The sequence below is a fragment of the Hypomesus nipponensis genome, chromosome 19, assembly GCF_054491055.1.
Source record: "Hypomesus nipponensis isolate SF chromosome 19, ASM5449105v1, whole genome shotgun sequence".
NCBI classification, from domain to species: domain Eukaryota; kingdom Metazoa; phylum Chordata; class Actinopteri; order Osmeriformes; family Osmeridae; genus Hypomesus; species Hypomesus nipponensis.
The window spans coordinates 11,327,395-11,346,811 of record NC_140379.1 but is presented as its reverse complement, the minus strand read 5'-3'; the positions used below and the strand labels follow the sequence as shown (position 1 = coordinate 11,346,811).

General features: G+C 38.8%; 4 protein-coding genes across 4 annotated transcripts; 3 read left to right on the top strand and 1 right to left on the bottom strand.

The window, feature by feature from the left end:
- Positions 1-237: 237 nt before the first annotated feature.
- oaz2a (ornithine decarboxylase antizyme 2a) lies at positions 238-4,007 on the top strand. The gene is given in 5 exon segments (XM_084681718.1): positions 238-1,567; positions 1,569-1,649; positions 2,187-2,359; positions 2,586-2,671; positions 2,821-4,007. Coding segments are annotated over 5 exon segments (675 nt in total). The 5' UTR covers positions 238-1,363; the 3' UTR covers positions 2,952-4,007.
- A 412-nt stretch (positions 4,008-4,419) lies between these two features.
- On the bottom strand, positions 4,420-8,174 carry psma4 (proteasome 20S subunit alpha 4). The gene is made up of 9 exons (XM_084681717.1): positions 8,053-8,174; positions 7,362-7,390; positions 7,049-7,091; positions 6,617-6,779; positions 6,256-6,333; positions 6,027-6,115; positions 5,739-5,869; positions 5,101-5,224; positions 4,420-4,674 (listed from the first exon to the last, which is right to left on the bottom strand). The coding sequence occupies exons 2-9, from the start codon at positions 7,362-7,364 to the stop codon at positions 4,520-4,522; spliced, it is 786 nt and encodes a 261-aa protein (XP_084537843.1). The 5' UTR covers positions 7,365-7,390; positions 8,053-8,174; the 3' UTR covers positions 4,420-4,519.
- Positions 8,175-8,696: 522 nt separating this feature from the next.
- Positions 8,697-12,920, top strand: slc25a44b (solute carrier family 25 member 44b). The gene is made up of 4 exons (XM_084681715.1): positions 8,697-8,935; positions 9,527-10,195; positions 10,326-10,453; positions 10,814-12,920. Exons 2-4 carry the CDS (start codon positions 9,568-9,570, stop codon positions 11,003-11,005), a joined length of 948 nt encoding a protein of 315 aa, XP_084537841.1. The 5' UTR covers positions 8,697-8,935; positions 9,527-9,567; the 3' UTR covers positions 11,006-12,920.
- Positions 12,921-14,469: 1,549 nt separating this feature from the next.
- On the top strand, positions 14,470-19,346 carry LOC146247008 (cellular retinoic acid-binding protein 1). The gene is made up of 4 exons (XM_084681710.1): positions 14,470-14,635; positions 16,454-16,632; positions 16,823-16,936; positions 19,077-19,346. Exons 1-4 carry the CDS (start codon positions 14,566-14,568, stop codon positions 19,125-19,127), a joined length of 414 nt encoding a protein of 137 aa, XP_084537836.1. The 5' UTR covers positions 14,470-14,565; the 3' UTR covers positions 19,128-19,346.
- The last annotated feature ends 71 nt before the right edge of the window (positions 19,347-19,417 follow it).

Genomic DNA, 19,417 nt, shown 5'->3' with positions numbered 1-19,417 from the left:
ATACTGTTGTGGCTGTAGGTTATGTTCTGGATTTAACGCTGTCTATCCTCTCCTTATAACCTTTCTCCTCTCCTCCACTTGTCTGAAAGATACGTCATTGTGTGCACATCGTGTGCACCTCACGGATGGTGAATTTTCTATCGAACTTTTGCTATTAGTTAGGCTATTGTTTCGGTTGTAGGGACATTGCTGTTAATTTTCTGAAAATAATGCTGGCTACTGAGGAAAGGTAAGACTTTGCAGACCACAAATGGATGTCTTAGACGTGTTGAACAGGTATCACCCAAAACTTCCTATTGATAGTAGAATTCACCATTAATGCTACCAGAACTGTTTGATTTGCAAAGTTCATATTGTCAACACCATTTTAACACGATAAATTGGTTGGCCTAATGGAGGTATACGAATGTAATATCGGCCTATATGATATATTATAGCTGTAGCTATTACAGCTAGCATATATTATCTATAATAGTTCCAATAAGGCTACAAAAAGTGCCCGATAAGGATAGAATATGTTCAACACATGGTTTATGTTATGTTGTTTATTATACATTATGTTGCAAGACATATAGAACGGAGGGAAGTTATACAATAATAAAAGAACATAAACACACCTCTCAGACTCAATGTCAATAAAGACATGTAAGCGATTTTTAAGAAAAGCCAGCCACTTAATTCATTTAAACTCACTCTGTCCAAAATATGACGTTTCTCACGAAAATATACATCACACAATTATAAGACTAGTCGTGCGCAGAGAAAGGTCATAGGAGAACTCATGTCTCAGCACAATCTCTGCCACCCGATCTCGCTCTGTTACACAACCGCTGCTCTATGCGAATGCTCCCAAGAGGACGTTATATAAGACACTTCAGAACCGCTCTTGCTCGACAGTGGAAAAATCCTATACTCTCTGCGCGATGTAAATTATGAAAAATTTGAGAACTAATTAAAGTATTTGGGTCTACTCCATTCCTTGGAAGTTTTGTATAATCTTAGGATGCATGTTTCCCAACCATGACTACAGTATGTGGGTGAAAGTTGCTGACATTCTGCTGCACAGATATTCCTAATAATGAATCTACTCCTGAATGCATAATGACCAACTATATCCATGTTGTTGCATTGGGTGTTGGAATAATGCATTTTTAGCCTATGGTAAGTCTAAATAAACGTAAATGTAAGTCCTAATTCCTGGCCCAAATCCACTTTTCTGTTAAAACTTTAAAAACGACCAAGATATTTCTGATTGAAGAGAATTTAGACCATGAAAAGAAACATTGAGCTGTTTTTTATATTTACATATATTTAATAAACAAATCGTCCTAAGTCAAAATCAGTTAAAAGGATAAATCAAACAATGACTGGACCTCTTACCAGTAAAATGTTAACAGATGAAAAACAGGGAACACTTATTGTTGCAATTTACTATTTATGTTTAGAGACCAAATCTATTCTAGGCCTGATGTCTACTCTTTATTGTCATTCCAGCCCTGTGGCGTTGTTGCTTAAAGCCAACATTTGCTTCCCCAAAGAAGAGGCCCCGGGGCCTCTGTGGTGCTCCTGATGTCCCTCACCCACAGCTGAAGATCCCGGGTGGGCGAGGGACTGGAAGGGATCCCCCTCTCCAAAAGCTCCTCCACAATGTAAGTGTCTTTTTTACAGCTTGGTGTGACATTTTATTTTAAAAATGTAGTCAAGCAAACCCATAGGTTGGGTAAATGTTAAAATACAATTCCGTTACAAATTAATGCTCATAAGAATTGCAAGTCCTTGTGTACATCAATGAAAATGGAGTCAAATAGTGTTTTGCATGTGTATTGGGGAATATGGGTTACTATATCTGGAATTCAAGATAATCTGGCCTAGAGAAAAACTAAACCACATTATATAAATCCAAGGTTTAGCATTCCATTACTTGATTGGCACCCTCAGACAGCTTTGAAACACATAATTGATTCATGCGATTTGTCTCTGAAGGGGAACATTTATCAAATGATCATCATCAATCATCATTGTTTAGAAAAGATTAAGCATATTGGCAATCCCATCATCTCAGAATGTGCAAAGTGGATGAGCTAATTTGACGTGCCTAGTTGAATACAAAGAATATAAAACAAAATTAAAAAGATGTTACCAATAATGAATAATATTTGTGGGTAATAAATTGTGACTTTCTTCAGGATGGTAGGTTGACGGTGACTCAGGTGACTTCTGTGCATGGAGTCTTTCCCATCCTATACTTTAACTACTGGCTGAGCGAGCACCATAGTGCATGCTGGAAGGCGGTGGTGACTGCAGATAACCTCTTCCTGGAAATCCCAGAGGGTACTCTCCCAGAGGGTAGTAAAGAAGGGTAAGGACCTAGATGACATGCAAATGCTTTTTATAGTCAGAATGTAATTATGATCCTATTTAAGACTTAGTGTAAAAGGGCATCTCTACATTTAAATAACTTTAAACTGTAAAATGATTTAGGTATCAGCTCTGTTGAAGAAGGAAATACAGCATTATAAGTAGATTGGAGTGAAAAATAAGATGAGCCTAAGATTCACTCATCCCTTCCTATTTTCTCTTTTCAGTCTAACCAGTCTTCTCGAGTTTGCAGAGGAGAAGTTGGGAGTCAGCCACGTGTTTCTTTGGTTCTCCAAAAGCAGGGAGGATCGATGTGAGTGCGTTTTTATCAACATTTAGTGCAGAAAACAGGCTCTAGTAATAATGGTTTACTGAACACTTTTACCCATGCTACAAAATAATGACATACATAATCAAACATAGTGGAAACTGCAGTGACACTCCATTTTGTCTGCGTTCCAGCCGTTCTTACCAGAACTTTCCACTACATGGGCTTTGAAGTTGTGAAGCCAGGCCACCCTCTGTTGCCCGTAAGGGCAGACCTTCTGTTCCTAGTCTATTCCATGGCACCGGTTTGCTCTGATGAAGACTGAACTGAACACATGGATGGATACAGTGGATTGTTATTATTTATTGTGGACAGATATGACAATGATTCAAACTGGAGCAATATTTGATTCCAGGTTAACTCTATACTGAATTATTTAGTGCCTTGTCCCTACAGTCTTACATAGCTTCTTTCATTACCTTAGGTCTGATCTGTAATAGAATGATCTGGGATCTGATCTGGGATAGAAAGGATGGAAGTGATGGAAGCTAGTTAAGCCTACTGGGACTGGCTGTATCACCTTTTTTGTCTGTTGTCTTGTTTTATAGCAGCCTACATGTCACTTAATCTGGAAGAAAGCCCTAAATGCTGTAGCTCAAATGCAGACTGGTGGATGTTTTTGGTTAGTCAGTCTTCAATAATAGAAAAACTGAAGATTATCCATTTGGTTGTTTGTAATTTTGTCGACTTCTATGTTGCTTGTGTCACAGTTTCAACTTTAAGTGGGTCACTTGGTGCTAAAAATACTACTTTTTCCTTCTACCTTATGTAGTTGCAATACAAGTCTAAAAGAGTAGACAGTCAAATATTTTTGACAATTTATAAAGGAAAGTATAGCACAAGCTAGCAAGTTATTGGATTTCTGATATCCAAAATGTCTAATTCTAATCCATATATTTGCTCAGATTTATTCAATAATTTAAACCAGTTCACTTAGTTATGTTACTGTGCTGCCATTACCTGAATTTGTATTCCTGTAATGAGTGAATGATTTGATAACTTTAAGACACAAATGCAAAGATTTGCTTGTGCAGTTTGTGTTTTAGAAAGTAATCCCAGTGCTCAGTAAGACCTGCAGTAGGGTAGGAAAGTGAAGTTAATGCTTGCAAACATTTTTTCCATGGTTGTGCATTGAAGTGAGAGAATTATTTGGTATTTGTGTGAGAATGTATTAGCCACCTCCTGCAAATTTGTAGCTGCACATATTTTTACTTAACCAAGTGCACATTATTTAGCTAGATATCCAAAATTTAACATTCCATACCCATGCAATGGTAATCACAGGGTAGTGTAAATTGTCAAATAAACATTTTATTTTGTCTCTGACTAGTATTTGTTGTTTACGAGTAAGCTGTTACATTGTTAATACATTAGAACATTAGGTGTTGGTTGGTGGCAGAACTAGCTTAGAGATGGTCATTTAAGGCAGGGATACCATGTACCAGGAAAATTCTTTGACAAACACAATTCTTAATATTTATGAAATTAGTCAAATATTCCCAGAGCAGATTTCACTAACAGGACTCCCCAACTCACCCACCATACTTTGACAATTGACTTGCAAATAAGCCAACTCAGGTTGGTTAAATCTAGGGCTTGAATGGCAAATTATAGAAGAGAAAAAAGAGAAACCACCATCCTTAAGAGAACAATAGTTCCAAGCATAAATATAAATAATGTTGGGTAGTCAATGGTGACAAACAAGAAGTCCTCCCGGAATTAAACAAAACAAGTGTTTTACATATTTTATTAAAGAAAAGACAAACGTTAAACATGTTAGAGGTGGATGAATCTATTTTTCAATTTACTATCACTTGTGCAATTGACGAGTGCTTATTTGTCTTTCTCCTTCTGCTCCTTCTCCTTCTTGTCCTTCTCTGCCTTTGCTTCCTCTGCCTCATGACGTTTGATGAGATCCTCAACTTCTTTCAGTTTCAGCACCTTGATCTTGGTCTTGCCATCCTCACGGGTCAGTGTGGCTATTTCCACTGTAGAGGCCAGAACATCCATGAGTCACACATAATCCCATTGACTATTTCTAGCTGTTGTTCAGGATTTGCACGTTGCACTGTGTAACCAAATTACATTAAAATGGTGTTTCCAGATGGTGTTGACTAATTGTATTCCTATGGATGGGGTTTTATTTGTATATATGGAACACACATGTATTAACCACCATTCCAAACTTAGATTTAAACATTGGAAGCCCTGGACTATGCATATTGTTCTTGGTCTATATCTTGGTATGGACTAGCACACCATAGTGGTGGTAAAGGGCATCACCACATATTTACATGAGATCTGGTTACAAAAACAAACAGTCGTGCTCTGAATGCAAAAATAGCAACAGCCATGTAGCGCATGCTAGTCACTTGTCGAGGCATTCGACACGGCTTAGGAAATGTCAACCTCACCTTTCTCTGCCGAGAGCTTGCTGACGTCCATGGTCTTGTTCAGCACTTTAACGGCCAATGCCAGCGCAGAAGACAGGGTCATCTCACCCTCTTTAAAATCCTGCTTGAGCATTGACACTGCAGCCTGAAACAACAGTAGACAACATTTGAATCTCAAAATAATAGATACATAGGGTCACACTTTTATTGGATAGTTGTTACTAATATTTACAACTTAAATTGTCCACACTACCATACAACATATCATCATACCAAAATGTTTTTGTTCGCAATTTCCAAAATGCCAGTAATATTTCAAAAACAAACCTAGTGTAATGGCGCCATCTACTGCCAAGACAGTGCCATCTCAGACACTTGCTTTTTTGCCTTTTTTTTTGTTGCATATATCCACCGAGTTAAATGCCTTCAAACACTTTTTGTTCTTTACGGGCACTGGAGAACACCAACTACTTATTTTAACCGCACATAGGCTTACATTTCAGCCTAGTTCATTGAGACTGCTTCTCTACAATACCGTTTTATAGAGCACATGCAGGTTTGAAGAGAGATTTGCAAAGATTCCTTTGAAAATGTGCCACACCTGCCAGTAAAATGCCAAGGTAACCATGCAATATTGCTGAAAGTTTGGACAGACTCACAGCGCTGTTATTGCCGATGCAAGTGGCCTTCCAACCCCCATAGTTCCCACTAGGGTCGCTCTGATACAGCTGGAAGCCATAGTGTTTGTCCCAGCCCATGTACAGCAGTGACACTCCAAACGGCCTCTTGCCTGGAAAACAAATTATACATTTTAAAGACACAGATCTGCTGTTTAGTTTACCGTCATGCCTTATGTCTATTGTGTATCAATTGCTATTTATATACATCCTACAGTTTCTACAAGGTGCTACCTATCCTATCCATTATTTAATCTTTACATGGATTACCTCCAAACTGTGTGTAGGCCTGCTTGATGTCACACAGGGCCGTCACCAATTGCTCACAGGGAATTGGCTCCTGGTATTGCAGTAGATATCTGATCAAAATAATTTACAGATATTAGAAATCATCCAGAAAAGAGTACATTTATTTCCGGTAATACTGGAATTCATGCATAGAAAGGGAAGAATGGACATCCATAGTAGATGGTTAATCAAACAACACCACCACACTTACCTCTGTGCAATTAGTCTCAGCTCATTGGTTAAAACATTGGCATCTGAGGTTATACCAGCTACACTGCAAGCCATGTCTCTGAAAAACAAAATACATTTGACATATTTTTAACATTTTTGCAATCGGCAAGACCGCTCATCTAAGAAAGAGTTAATTATAATTCATATAAATTTGACTTGAATAGCCCTTTCTACAAGCAATGTCAAAGAGGGCATCACAGATTTCATTTAAATGTAAGCTTTTTATACCAACACAAATAACATGTGTCGTCATCAAGACAGGCCACATCAGATGAATAGATAACTATTGGTCACATGACAAGAGGTGACCCACTTCCAATGAATGTCACATGTCCACTTACTCATTGAGCTTGTAGATTTTCTCTGAAAAGAAAACTTCATCGAGCAGCTTGTGGATGTTACGCCTTTCTGCTGCCAACAGCACACCATCATTGGCTAGAATCCCCAGACATGTCCCAGCATGACCAATGGCTTCCATGGCATACTCCACCTGATAGAGGCGACCTGCAAAATGTATATTTTGTCATTGTGTCTGTAATGCAGCTCTCCCCAGGGATCAATAAAGTAACACTATCAAGGTCTTGGCTTAGTTATGGTGCAAGCTACTGCTCAGTTAAGAATATTCGAAAGAATAGATAGCTGTGTCACAACATTTTACCCAAGACAAAGTAGTTGTCTTGTCAATTTCTATATTTGAGTTTTTGATTATGGTGCAAGAACAGTTTCAAACAATAAGTTAAGAGTATGGTTAAGATAAAGACTGAAGCCCACACCTTCAGGTGAGAAGATTGTCGTCCGGGAATCATATCTGCGGGACTGGGAAGAGAGAGAGCATTGTTAAGGATGGCATATGCACTAAATTTTTCTTCCAAGATTTCATAGGATACTACTGGCAGAAAAAAACCAAGCCATGGAATCCACCCTTGCCTTAGCAATACACTGCATACTACACATCATGAGAAGGTAAAAGTAAATATATATTTAAACTTTTGGGGGGACAAGTGATCGTATCAGTTTTCATCTGCCAAGGACTATTTTAGAGGATCACAGCATTGTTGGATCAAAATGGAGAATTGCAACTCTTACCATTCTGCAAGCTTTAAGGCAAATTACACCTGTAAAAAAAAAATATATATATATATTTTAACCACCAAGTGTATCACGGTACTGAGCACATAGAACAACATGGAGTCAATCATCAAATGTTGTCTTACTTAAAAGTTACATGAAGCCTGATGCACTGAATCTAATACACTTTACACTTTGCAACTTTTTGAAGCTAAAACTAAGCTAGCCTAGCTGACTGGCTATGACTGGGCTAGCAATTTTAGCCTTAGGTTTCAAATCGCTACAGTAGCAACCGAGAGCAAAAACGAAAATGTTAACAGCAAACTTGTAAGGTGTAGCTACATGTATGTAAGAAGTCTGCAAAAATAAATAAATAAATGGATTGACTGATGAGATTGCAAAATCATAGCTAGCTTTATAGTTCTGTTAGCTAGCATAGCTCTATTAGCTAGCATGATAACAAAATCATTATGGACGATAACGTCGTTCGCATAAGGTAAGGAAACAGAAAGTAAATTCAGCTAGCAGCTAATAGTAGCATGCTTACTAGTGTAACAATGCTACTAGCTAGCTATATAGATACCGGTAACAAACCTAGCATTTCACAGACTACAACTTATTGGTTGGATAACTTTCTCTTGCTACAATCAAATTACACAAGGCATTTCAATAAAAGTTATAAATGAAATAACAAAAACATGTAACTTACAACGATTTCACTTTGACGGATGTCTGCTTTGCTAGCGGTTTGTTGCTGACACACTGTGGGCGTAGAGAAAGCAAGATAGAATAGAAGCAGATTTGTTTGTCGAATTTCTCAGTACCGCCATCTGTCGTCGGCTCTGCCACTGAATGAAATTTATGGATACGTAATGTTCAATGCTTTCAAGAATAAGAATACAATTATAACTTTTATTCAACCAGAAAGTCCTGTCTGAGATTTTAAATCTGAGTGACTTGGCCAAGTTATTTTTTGAAATTTAAAAATGTTGATGTCTTCCTGTGGGAATTCTCCCTTTTCCCTTCCACAATATGGTTATTCCCTTCTTTTTTTAATATTTAAATGCCTCAACCTCTTGATGGACTCTTCTGTCGGCTAATGTATTTCCCTTCTCATTTAATTAGGCACTGACCTGTCTTATCCTTTTGTTCTTTCTTTCTGAAGTTACATAGTCTAAATACTAGTCTTTGCAGCATGTAGCTTGTCGGTTCCCAAATAAGATCTTACTAATATAAGAAACAACATATATGTTCTAAAGCCATAATAGTTACATTAGTCAGAATACATTTACATCCGGACCATACAGTCTGTGATCCGGACACGTACCTTATGATAACCTTTCACCCGCAGTTATGTAGGTATTGCAGTCAGCAATTGGTTGATCAGCAGCATGACATTTGATGGGAGAACAGGAACACTACTAGCTAGCAGCAATCAAACAAGCTAGGCTAACTAGACGTCTTACGGTCATAACATTTAGCTACATCTGTGGGGAATCTCTTCAAATTAGTTGTTTTATCACGCGGTAATAGCTATGACATATTAATCTTGGTGATGACCTTACCATTTTTGTAAACACCTGTCCAACAAGGTAAGTTTTGCTTGGGTGACCATTGGCTAACATCCATTTAGCTAGCTAGCTCGGCGAACAAGCCCGTGCTAGGCCATTACTAGTAAATCTGCTAAACCAATGTTTAAAGCCCTAATAATGAATCAAAATAAATTGCTTGTCAGTCACACAGCATCAAACACCGGATTACATTCTGCTTCTCGGTTTTAGGTCAAAAAGTAACTCCCTACATGCATCGTTTCTGATATGATTGGTACTTTATGTCAGCTTTCAGAACATTTTGTCCTGTGTGACCTGGGCTAGCTAGGTTAGCTAGTTAGCAAATGAAAGCATCATGTAAACCAGGTTGCTTGAAGCGTTACAAAACAGTGACTGATCACTGACAGATTTGGGAATAATTTCTTGATAACCATAAACTGGCCTAGGACCAGTGTAACGTAATAGCGGTTCAACTGTGGTCATAATAGTTCTCGTTCAGCAGTTCGTGACAATTCTCTTTGAGTCAACAGCTGTCCAGCATAACAACAAACCAATGGTCACAGGTCTGTAGTCATTGCAGAAGCTTGCATAGTAGCGTTAAATGGTTGCTGACCATTTTCTTATTCTCATCAGAGTGCTGCTAGTCTGATGAAGGGGCATCTCTGGGAGGCAGGATGCAACAGAAGAGGAACATACAGATCATCGAATGGGAGGACCTTGACAAGAGGAAGTTCTACTCTTTTGGGGTGTTCATGACCATGTCCATAAGGGCCACGGTATACCCCGCCACCCTAATACGCACCCGGCTACAAGTGCAAAAGGGCAAGTCACTATACAATGGGACCTTTGACGCTTTCTTTAAGATCTTGCGCACAGAGGGAGTGCGGGGCCTCTACCGAGGATTCATGGTCAATACCTTCACGCTAATATCAGGCCAGGCATACATCACAACCTATGAGCTGGTCAGGAAGTATGTTTCCAACTATTCTAATGACAATACCATAAAGTCACTGGTGGCTGGCGGCTCAGCTTCCCTGGTCGCCCAGAGCATCACTGTCCCAATTGATGTGGTTTCTCAGCAGCTTATGATGCAGGGACAAGGTGAGCACCTGACTCGCTTCCGGATCAAGCCCAGAGTGGAAGGTGGAAAGGCCAAGATTACGTTCGGCCAAACCAGGGACATAATTGCGCAGATTTTTGCTGCAGATGGCTTTCGCGGTTTTTACAGGGGATATGTGGCCTCTCTGCTCACTTACATCCCTAATAGTGCCGTCTGGTGGCCTTTTTATCACTTGTATGCAGGTAAAACGAGTTGGTGTACTGTATTTTCATTGTTGCAGTATAATCCATATCTAGATACATATATTTATGAACATTATTTTTAAAGCGTTTACCCCAAATTCATCATACTGAGTTTTTCAATGACTTTCAGAACAGCTTTCCAAAATGGCACCCAGTGACTGCCCTCATCTGATTCTGCAAGCCATGGCTGGACCACTTGCTGCTGCAACTGCATCCACTGTCACCAACCCTATGGATGTGGTTAGAGCTAGAGTACAGGTAGAATTAAGTATTTTAAGAAAAGGCAGATCGGTCAAGTCCAGGGGTGTCACTGTCACCTGACACTTTCACCAAAAGAGCAAATGTTGGTTGTCAACTTCTAGTCTGTCTCAGTGTTTGCTCCACGTCCTGTAGCAAGATGGATAACAGCCTTAATTCAGGCGTGATTCATTTATCCAATTGCCATCACACTGGCATATTGGAGAAAAATATTGAACAATTTCCATATATTTCAAAGTTTTCTTACTGTAAAACTACTTGCATTTAAAGCATTTAACAGACATTGAACACAAATACCTTAAACAAATATTGCTTAATTGGCTGGTAATTTTGTGACTACCGTCTTTGTGTGTTTGACAGGTTGAAGGCAGGACCTCCGTCATTGAGACGCTGAAGCAGCTGATAGTTGAGGAGGGATTCTGGGGGATGACCAAAGGCCTGTCGGCTCGCATCATATCCTCCACTCCCACAGCAATCGTCATGGTGGTCGGATATGAGACCCTAAAGAAACTGAGTTTGCGACCAGAACTGGTGGACTCTAGACACTGGTAGAAGGCACTTTGTTGATGTCAGCACAGTTCCATTTTGGCCCCAGGGGTTTGCATCGAGAGGTGGTCTCACATACATGAAAGGATTGGACGGGAGAAACTAAAATAGCTGCAGATTGAAGGTGTAGGGGCCAAAATGGAAATGAGCCAGAATCTCCCTGCTCTCTTCCTTCATTATGGCTTCCTTGTCTTTTAATTAAGTACATTTATTTTTGCCTTTTTTGAGTGGTTGCCTTTTTAGTAAATTGTGGAGAGTTGTATTACTATGAGGTAATAACTCTGCCATTTTGGATTATAATCTGTATGTGACTCCATAGTGGTTAATTTACTTTATTGTTACCCCAAATGTGAAACAGAATCTCGTACATTTAAGATTTGTATGAAACTATTGGGTATCTACGTAAACTTGAAGCTGTCCAATGTAACCATCTATCTCCCCCCACGTCCCTGGTGGTAGAATTAGTGAAGTATTGTGCCTGAGGAGTCTCAAAGATAACAGATCAATATAGTTCACTTTGCACCAAACCTTTTTACTGTGGAAGACAAGTCACCAGTCTTGAAAAATTAGTTTTTACAATTTGGTTATTTGTTTACCAGGGATGAGACACATGCAAAAAATGGTAGTATAGTATCATGCCTGCCTGAATGATTGCAGTATTTTAGAATTAAGAATGAATACACACTTAATGAAGCAGGGAAATAAATAGGTTTCCACTTCAAAACTCAAATTTTATACGTAACTTAATACTTACCATTGCTGCATTGATAACAAAAACATTTGTAAAGTAAAAATGTTATTGCCATACACTAGACTCTTTGGGTTTGGTGCTTAGTGTAGTTTTAAGAATGCTGGATCACCAGCAGACTACTCTGTAAAGGAAACCATGTCAAAAGGGAGTGTCAGGTGTAAGAAATTACAAGTTGTGATTTTGTGTATTGTATCAGTAAATCACTGGAGTGAAATCAGTGTGAATTAATTCTGATCATTTGGGCTTCAAATGCAGTTGTAGTTTTTTAGAAACCACAAAAATATAGTATTTGACATAAATCCCTTTTTAAGTAGTTTCTGTAATATTGTCATTGATATTGATCAAATGACAATTGAGGCCATAATAATATTTTGTGATGATTTTTAGACAGTCTTTGTAAATAAATTGTATTTGAGTGACCATTTAAAAGGGACAGAGCACCCATTGGATATCTCTATTACGCCAGTTTTCATCTCTAATGCTTTTCTACAAACACACTTTCCATGCATTCATAGTTTAAGCTTATGGTTGGATCTACACAACCATATGTGGAACTGATCCGTTTGCTGTTCTCTGGGCATTAGCAAAGCTGATGCTCTAGTAGATATTGTGGATATTGTGGTAAGTTAATATCATGACCAATCCTCAAATATATATTTCCAACACGTTTCTCCTTTTCCCACACCCTTTTCAGTGGCAAAGCCCTGGGTCCTTTTCACTCGTAATGGATAATTTTCTCCTCTCTGAAAACTTGCTCTGTGAAATACTTAGCTAAGAGAGCAAGGGAGTAATTTGACTTGAATGAGCACTACTTCTTGGAATGTTTTTTTTTTATCCAACTAAAAGACCACAGTGTTTTTGTGTGATCAAAGTCTAGACAGTGAGGGACAGACATAAGAAGGGTAACTTGAGTAATTATTCATAGTCAACTTTACTCTTTTAAACATTATTTTGTTTCTTTCATTTGTGAGGTATGGCTGCAATTTTTGGTAAAAAAAATTCTAGCAACACTGTCACTAGCACTTAATTCAGCACAGCATTCTGCACCATTGAGCGCACCTGTTTAGCCTTCATTCTCATGATGCTGGTTTGGTCAAATGAAGGATTGAATGTTTTAAAGATCTTTATGCCCATCGTTTGATGACTCATAAAACATTTTAGAAGAGTTAATTGTCCCATCGTTGTACATTGATTTGGGTGAGTATGTTGGGATACAGTGTTCCTAATAGCTAATAACAATAGTTGATGTTATGATAAATAGAAGTCATACATGTGTAACTAAATGTCTTATTTAGCTAGTCAGTAGGTAAGAAAGATTGGCTACTTTAGAAAATGGTCAACTTAGTTATAATCCAATCTAAATGGTTTCCTCCATAATCACTCCACTTTCAACTATTTCTGAAAATGAAATGACAAAGGCATACTTATTTTAGGAAGAAAATCACCCCAGAGACATGTCTACACAGAATCAATTTACAAGGAAACCCACATGCACTGTTCAAGTTGGCATGCTGTAAAGATGTCCTTTAAATGTGCTACTGTGGCATTTACAGTAATCCATGAATTGTCTTTCACAAGCAATATAAAAAAAGTGTTCTGAAAAAAATATGCACCTGGGACAGTTCATCCGAGACATGTCAAACATTGTTCATTAGCACTGTGGGTCAGATGATGTTTTTCAATCTGCCTCAAACTGTTTTTCTTATTTTTGGAGGTTTAAAAAAATAAATGAGAATGCAAATTGGCAAGCCAAAATGAAAACAATTAGATGTTTAATGAGACAAATTGAGGCAAACATTGGGAACTAGATGGAGCCCTTAAAAAAAAGAGACTTCCTGAAGGGATGACAGAGTGCTTCTTGCCCTGCTCCATACATTAATTATCAACCACTGTCTGAAAGGCACTCGGTCAAAGTGACTGATGAAGAGGCATGGAGACAGAGAACAAGTCAGACTTTGGGTGGTGGGGGAATTGAGTGGGTGCTTGGGTGGGCCACTTATTCTCAAGAGGTGCAGTGCTTTATAGGTTTTGGGGAGTACACAGCTGAACCGACAATGACTTCACCCTGAGGGGAAATGCATAAAAAGCTTGGTAAGCTTGGTTTTCAGCACTGCCTTATCTGAACCAAGCAGAAAAATCAACAATAAGGGAAAATGTTGACTTTCCCCCAAAAAGTATCATGTGACAAGAATGGCCTCATGAATTCCATCATTAGGGTGTATAAAGGGGAATTCACTGCCACAATGGCTCATTCAAATATGTTTAATGAAATATAATTTTCCGATTAACATTCTACAGCAATAACGCCACATTGTTTGCAATGTGGCATTATTGATGTGGTGACATCATACATCAATGATCATGGCCTCATCATTCGGCTTTACTCGGTCCACTTGAATAGGCTATGGCTCCATTTATATTACAGCCTGAAAATTAGCCCATCTGAACCTCTATGCATGTCATTTGAAATAGTCTTTAGAAACAAGGGTATTTAACTCACTCAGTTCTGACCATTGAGAGATAGAAATAAAAAGGGAAAAATTAAGAAAACCAGAGACTGAATGAAGGAAAAAAGGAGGGAGAAATAGAGAGCCTAAAGAGAAAGAGAGGGAGTCGGAGACGGAGAAAATGTGTGTGTGTGTGTGAGGAGGGTGGTGGTGGGGGGGGTGATAAAGCGAGGGAGAGGCACACTGTGAAGGATCATTACACAAGGAGAGAGAGAGGAAGAGACTGTGAGGAGGCAGAAAGAGAGCATTCAGACTACATCAAGAGGAGAAGGGACACAGGCAGGTACATCCTCAGCCACCCCAAGAAAATGCCCAATTTCGCCGGCACTTGGAAAATGAAGAGCAGTGAAAATTTTGATGATCTGCTGAAAGCCCTTGGTAAGCTTAAATACTTTAAATTACTGTGCTTTTAAAGATGAGATCAAATTAAATCTTTACCACAATGTCTAGGGCTCACTGGTTGACTGTGTGTTTGATATCTTAATATGTCTGCTCAACACAGTAGTTATAGATATTTTAAATACGCTATATTTTGTCAATTGGATTTGAGTATATTTAAACTGTTTTCCCTATCCCTTTTTTTAAACTCCTATTTCCCTCTATGTCTCTGGTTCTCAGTCGTTCTCTATGTTTCTGTCACTCAATGGTCAGAACTAAGAGTGACTTAAGTTCCCTTATTATAATCTCAATTTCAAATGGCAGATGCATAACGTTCCTATGGGCTTGATTCCATGCAAACTCAAAAGTATGTCCTGTGTACAATATGGGCATAAAATAGCCTACATGGGGTTTTAGCTGGTGATGCAAATCATTTGGAATGATCTCTTTTCTCCTTTAATGCCATCAAATAATTCCAGCACCATTTCAGTTGAAGGCCTTGAGATTCAATCAGATCATCTGTACTATTGAGCCCAACTAGTGCTGAATGGGTGAGACAATTCACTGTGTTTGTTTTATCCAATTTGTCTCCTGTGACTCCAAATGAGATCTCTCTCCCTGAGCCCAAGGTCTAGCCTACTTATTGGCTCAGACAAAACTCCCCGGCATCATCATTTGCTTTTTTCATTGTCAAACAAAGATGTGAGGGAGAGAAAAGAAAATAACGGAAAGATTGAAATCCCCTCCTTGGAAAACTCAAGTACTGTACACCAGTTTTAATTGCAGTGAAAACAATACGGCTTTAGTATTGGCCCAGAAGTACTTGAGGGATGGGAAACATGCAGAATTTGGGAAACAAATGGGGCACAGACCGACATTTTCTCATCCAGTTGTTTGTACAGTGACTGTGACAGAGGAGGTAAACACTGTATTGCTGCAATCACTTCTCAGGAGGAATATCCATCATGTTCTACAACGTTATGAAGAAGTTACTTTTATTTATTCCTTAAACACAAACTGCTATACTAACACCAACACTGTACTGAAATTGTGCATTCTTCCTGTGAGGATACATTTCATGTTTGGAAGGGGAATTTAAATCTCTTTTGTTCCACTCCATGGCGCCAGAAGCAGACAAAAATGTGGTAACTGTATTCATCTCTGCATGATGAAATGAGAAGAAATAGAGACTTATGAAATCTGGTATGAAATACCCAAATCGAACTGACTAGTGTTTTAATATATTTTATGGCTTATTTTGTAGTCATCTAAATGTTGCAAACCTAGGTAGAATACATGACTAAAGTTTTATTTGTGAGGCTACACACAGTTGCCACTTAATGGACCGATGCATTTGTTTCTTTGCTTTGGCTAAGATACATAACATGCACACCTAGTATTTCCAAATGCTGCAATATAGGTCTGCTTTGTAGGGTTCAAATGACCCTTTTGATGTTGTCAGTTTTTATGCTTTGCAGCTTTATTGGATAGAGACAGTTTAAAACAGACAAAAAAGGCAGGGTAGAGAGAGGGGAAGACATGCAGCAAACGACCCGGGCTTGAATCAAACCCGGGCCACTGCGGTAAGGATTTAGCCCATGTAGTAGGCTCTCTACTCAGTGAGACACCAGAGCGCCCTGCTCACATCAGGTTAACAGATACTGCATTGTGTGCACAGATTGTTCCATGGCATTAAACACTGAAATGACTGTCCACTTCTGATCCTTGACTATCTGCTGTGCATGATTTATTTGTTGCATTGGTAAAACATCATCAGCTAAATGAATTAAATATAAAAATGTTGTCTGTACTTCACAGGGGTGAATGCTATGCTGAGAAAGGTGGCTGTGGCAGCGGCCTCCAAACCCCACGTTGAGATCAGGCAGACCGGCGAGCAGTTCTACATCAAGACCTCCACCACTGTGCGCACCACGGAGATTACATTTGTCATTGGCCAGGAATTTAGTGAGGAAACTGTTGATGGCAGGAAGTGCAAGGTACCCACTGGGCTCGAGAAAACGTTTAGCAATTATACCAATCTAGACACTATGTTTTTACGTCTGATGTAACATGACTGAATTACTGAAACTGTGCCCCTTTATACAGCTATTACCAATAAATCATATCAATATACACAGACCACAGTTTCTATATTGGGTCATACTCATGCTTTGCACTTCTGCCCAGAGCCTCGTCACATGGGAGACCGAGAACAAAATGCACTGCAGGCAAACCCTTCTGGATGGAAATGGCCCCAAGACATACTGGACCCGGGAACTGAAAGGAGACGAACTCATACTGGTAAGAAACGTATTGGTTTTCATAGTTCTCTTTAACAAACCATATACGCTGGTCTACATGTTATGTATAAACAATTGATAATTGCACCTCTACTGCACCCAAATGAGAAAAACTTGTGTAGGTTGCTTAAATTTAACAAAACTTTTTAAGGAATGTTGTAGAAAGGACAGAACATCTGTGATCATCTTTGATAGTCCAGGCTGGACAGAGTTTCTATAACACCTCTGTAAAAACTCCAGTGGGACCTTCAATGAATACTTTGAGGTGTACACACCCAGGCTGATATAACACAACCATACGTTTGTTGTTAAACTATCCTCTAACAAAGAGTTGGATGTTCTTGATTCCATCAAAAACACCTCACCTTTGCCAGCACCGGCTGTGATATTACCAAGAGCCATGTGCTTTTTGTAAACATCTGGCCTGTTTTGTTTTACAGACCAAAGGGAGCACAATGACTGAGGCCAATAACTGCATCCTTCCATTTTTATGTGATGAGGACAGTCTCTTTATTGACTCCAACTAATAGTGTAAAATCAAGGGGAAAACCTCTGGAAGTAATGCTTAAAAAAATGCAGGGGCTTCACAACAAAAAAATTGCCTTTGAACAACAAGGATATACAGCATTTTCCCGCCCAACATAAGGGTGTGTACTTTAGTCCATATTGGATTGATAAGTAATATGATATGGCCTTGAGGTCATGTTGGATGGAAGTCTGGTTAAAAAGGGAGAGAGCAGATCAAATGCCTGTTGCTTTGTGAAGTCAAACCTTTCAAAATGTTCTTGTTGCATATAATATTAAGTCATCATCAGTTTATAATTAGAAATCAAGGCAACCCTAATTCATTTGTTAAGTCTTTTTTTTTTAAAGGAATTGCTACCACTGTTTTTTTTTTGGAGCCCTTGTGAATCATTTGTAGATCATTTAGTAATTATTAACATTTGTCAACCATAACAAATTATCATTGGTAAAAAATAAACACACAACCATTATATGAGTGAAATAATTCAGATCCTCGGGTCCTGTCGTAGCTGTCTTCACTCTTAAGTAGGCATGGCACAGTTAAACTTCAAACTTATGTGCTTGATTCCTAGATCAACCATTTATGAGTGATTCTATGTATGAGTGATTCTCATACAAAAAACACTATAGTCTAGAAGCAATGCAAAAAGAAGTTGAAAGATATAGCTATATTTGAACTTGGTCTTCTACAGTAACAGAATAATATATTTTTAGCATATTTTTGTAGAACTTTTATGCTTTAGATTTGAAACTAAGAAAATGTCCAACGTTTCCAAAAAATGTAAGCCATAAATGACTGAAGAAGGACCATACCAACAACAGTGCAAAGGGGGCGGGGGTTTCTGGCTGTCGCCCAAGTCTCCTTGCAGTAATGGGCCTCATTGATCATGTTCTGTTGGGGAAATGCCGATGGTCCCTGACGCACCGCGCCTTAATGTCTCCCTGGACGCCCCAACCGACAGCAGATGGACCCGTCTTGCCACCATTCTTCAGAGGCGAGCGATCTTTCTTTGTCCTCCCTCTCTTCTATCCAGTGGCAGTTCTAGACAAATTTTACTGGGGGGCAGTGTTTAATCAGAGGGTCACATTAAAAAACAGGAACACATTATATTTAAACCTTAAAATACTTTAATTTTGCAGCATAGGCCTATTAAAATCATACAAACGCCTCTGGCTCTCCCTCTTCCAGCTCTCTCAATACCTTGATATTTCTCTAACTTTTTAGTATTTTCTGAGCAAAAAAGGCTGTAATGTCCATTCCTCGGTTCATGGTGACTTCTAGAAGAAAACAGTGTATATAAAAATAATAAAATAAAACCCCTTGCATCTTACAGGGTTGACGACCAACCCCTTGCAACACACCTCCCCAACGTTTCTCCCCCGCGCTTCCTCATGCATTCATTCATTCACAGCGACTGCACTGTACTTTACCAACTGCCATGTGACTAACTGCGTGGTGTCCAATGGAAACAAGTGTGAATGTGTACATACTAGGTGTAAAATCTCCATATAGCATCTTAAGGCCGCACAGTCTGAAGCTTAAAACAATGTTCTTAAATGGAATATGAAACTATATATCAATTACTGACCATGTTCTTTCTCTCACCTCTTTTCAGACTTTTGGGGCAGATGACATTGTGTGCACGCGAATTTACTTACGGGAGTAGCAGATCAGAAAGAGCTACCTGCACAGATCACCACAATAACAAAGCTTGCAAAACAGAATCATCTCATTCAAAAACATTGCTCTCAAAACATAGTTGACAACCTATAGATGTTTATGCAAAATAATCATTTGCAGCTGACCGCAACATGTATTCTGTTATGTATTTAACGTGCTTTCAGTGATGGAAATAATAAATAACTGTGTGCGTCGTTCATTCTCTTCTAGCTCATTTTCAATAAAAACAGTTTGGAGCATAGCATTATTCAAGGCCTCTTTGGGAATATGTCAAAT

Coding starts and splice junctions, on each gene's coding strand:
- psma4 (XM_084681717.1), bottom strand. Junction 6,334..6,616: donor AAAATCTACAAGCTCAATGA/GTAAGTGGACAT, acceptor TTTGTTTTTCAG/AGACATGGCTTGCAGTGTAG. Junction 5,870..6,026: donor GGCCTACACACAGTTTGGAG/GTAATCCATGTA, acceptor TTTGTTTTCCAG/GCAAGAGGCCGTTTGGAGTG.
- slc25a44b (XM_084681715.1), top strand. CDS start 9,568: ATGCAACAGAAGAGGAACATACAGATCATCGAATGGGAGGACCTTGAC. Junction 10,196..10,325: donor TTTTTATCACTTGTATGCAG/GTAAAACGAGTT, acceptor AATGACTTTCAG/AACAGCTTTCCAAAATGGCA. Junction 10,454..10,813: donor TGGTTAGAGCTAGAGTACAG/GTAGAATTAAGT, acceptor TGTGTTTGACAG/GTTGAAGGCAGGACCTCCGT.
- LOC146247008 (XM_084681710.1), top strand. CDS start 14,566: ATGCCCAATTTCGCCGGCACTTGGAAAATGAAGAGCAGTGAAAATTTT. Junction 14,636..16,453: donor TGATCTGCTGAAAGCCCTTG/GTAAGCTTAAAT, acceptor TGTACTTCACAG/GGGTGAATGCTATGCTGAGA. Junction 16,633..16,822: donor TTGATGGCAGGAAGTGCAAG/GTACCCACTGGG, acceptor ACTTCTGCCCAG/AGCCTCGTCACATGGGAGAC.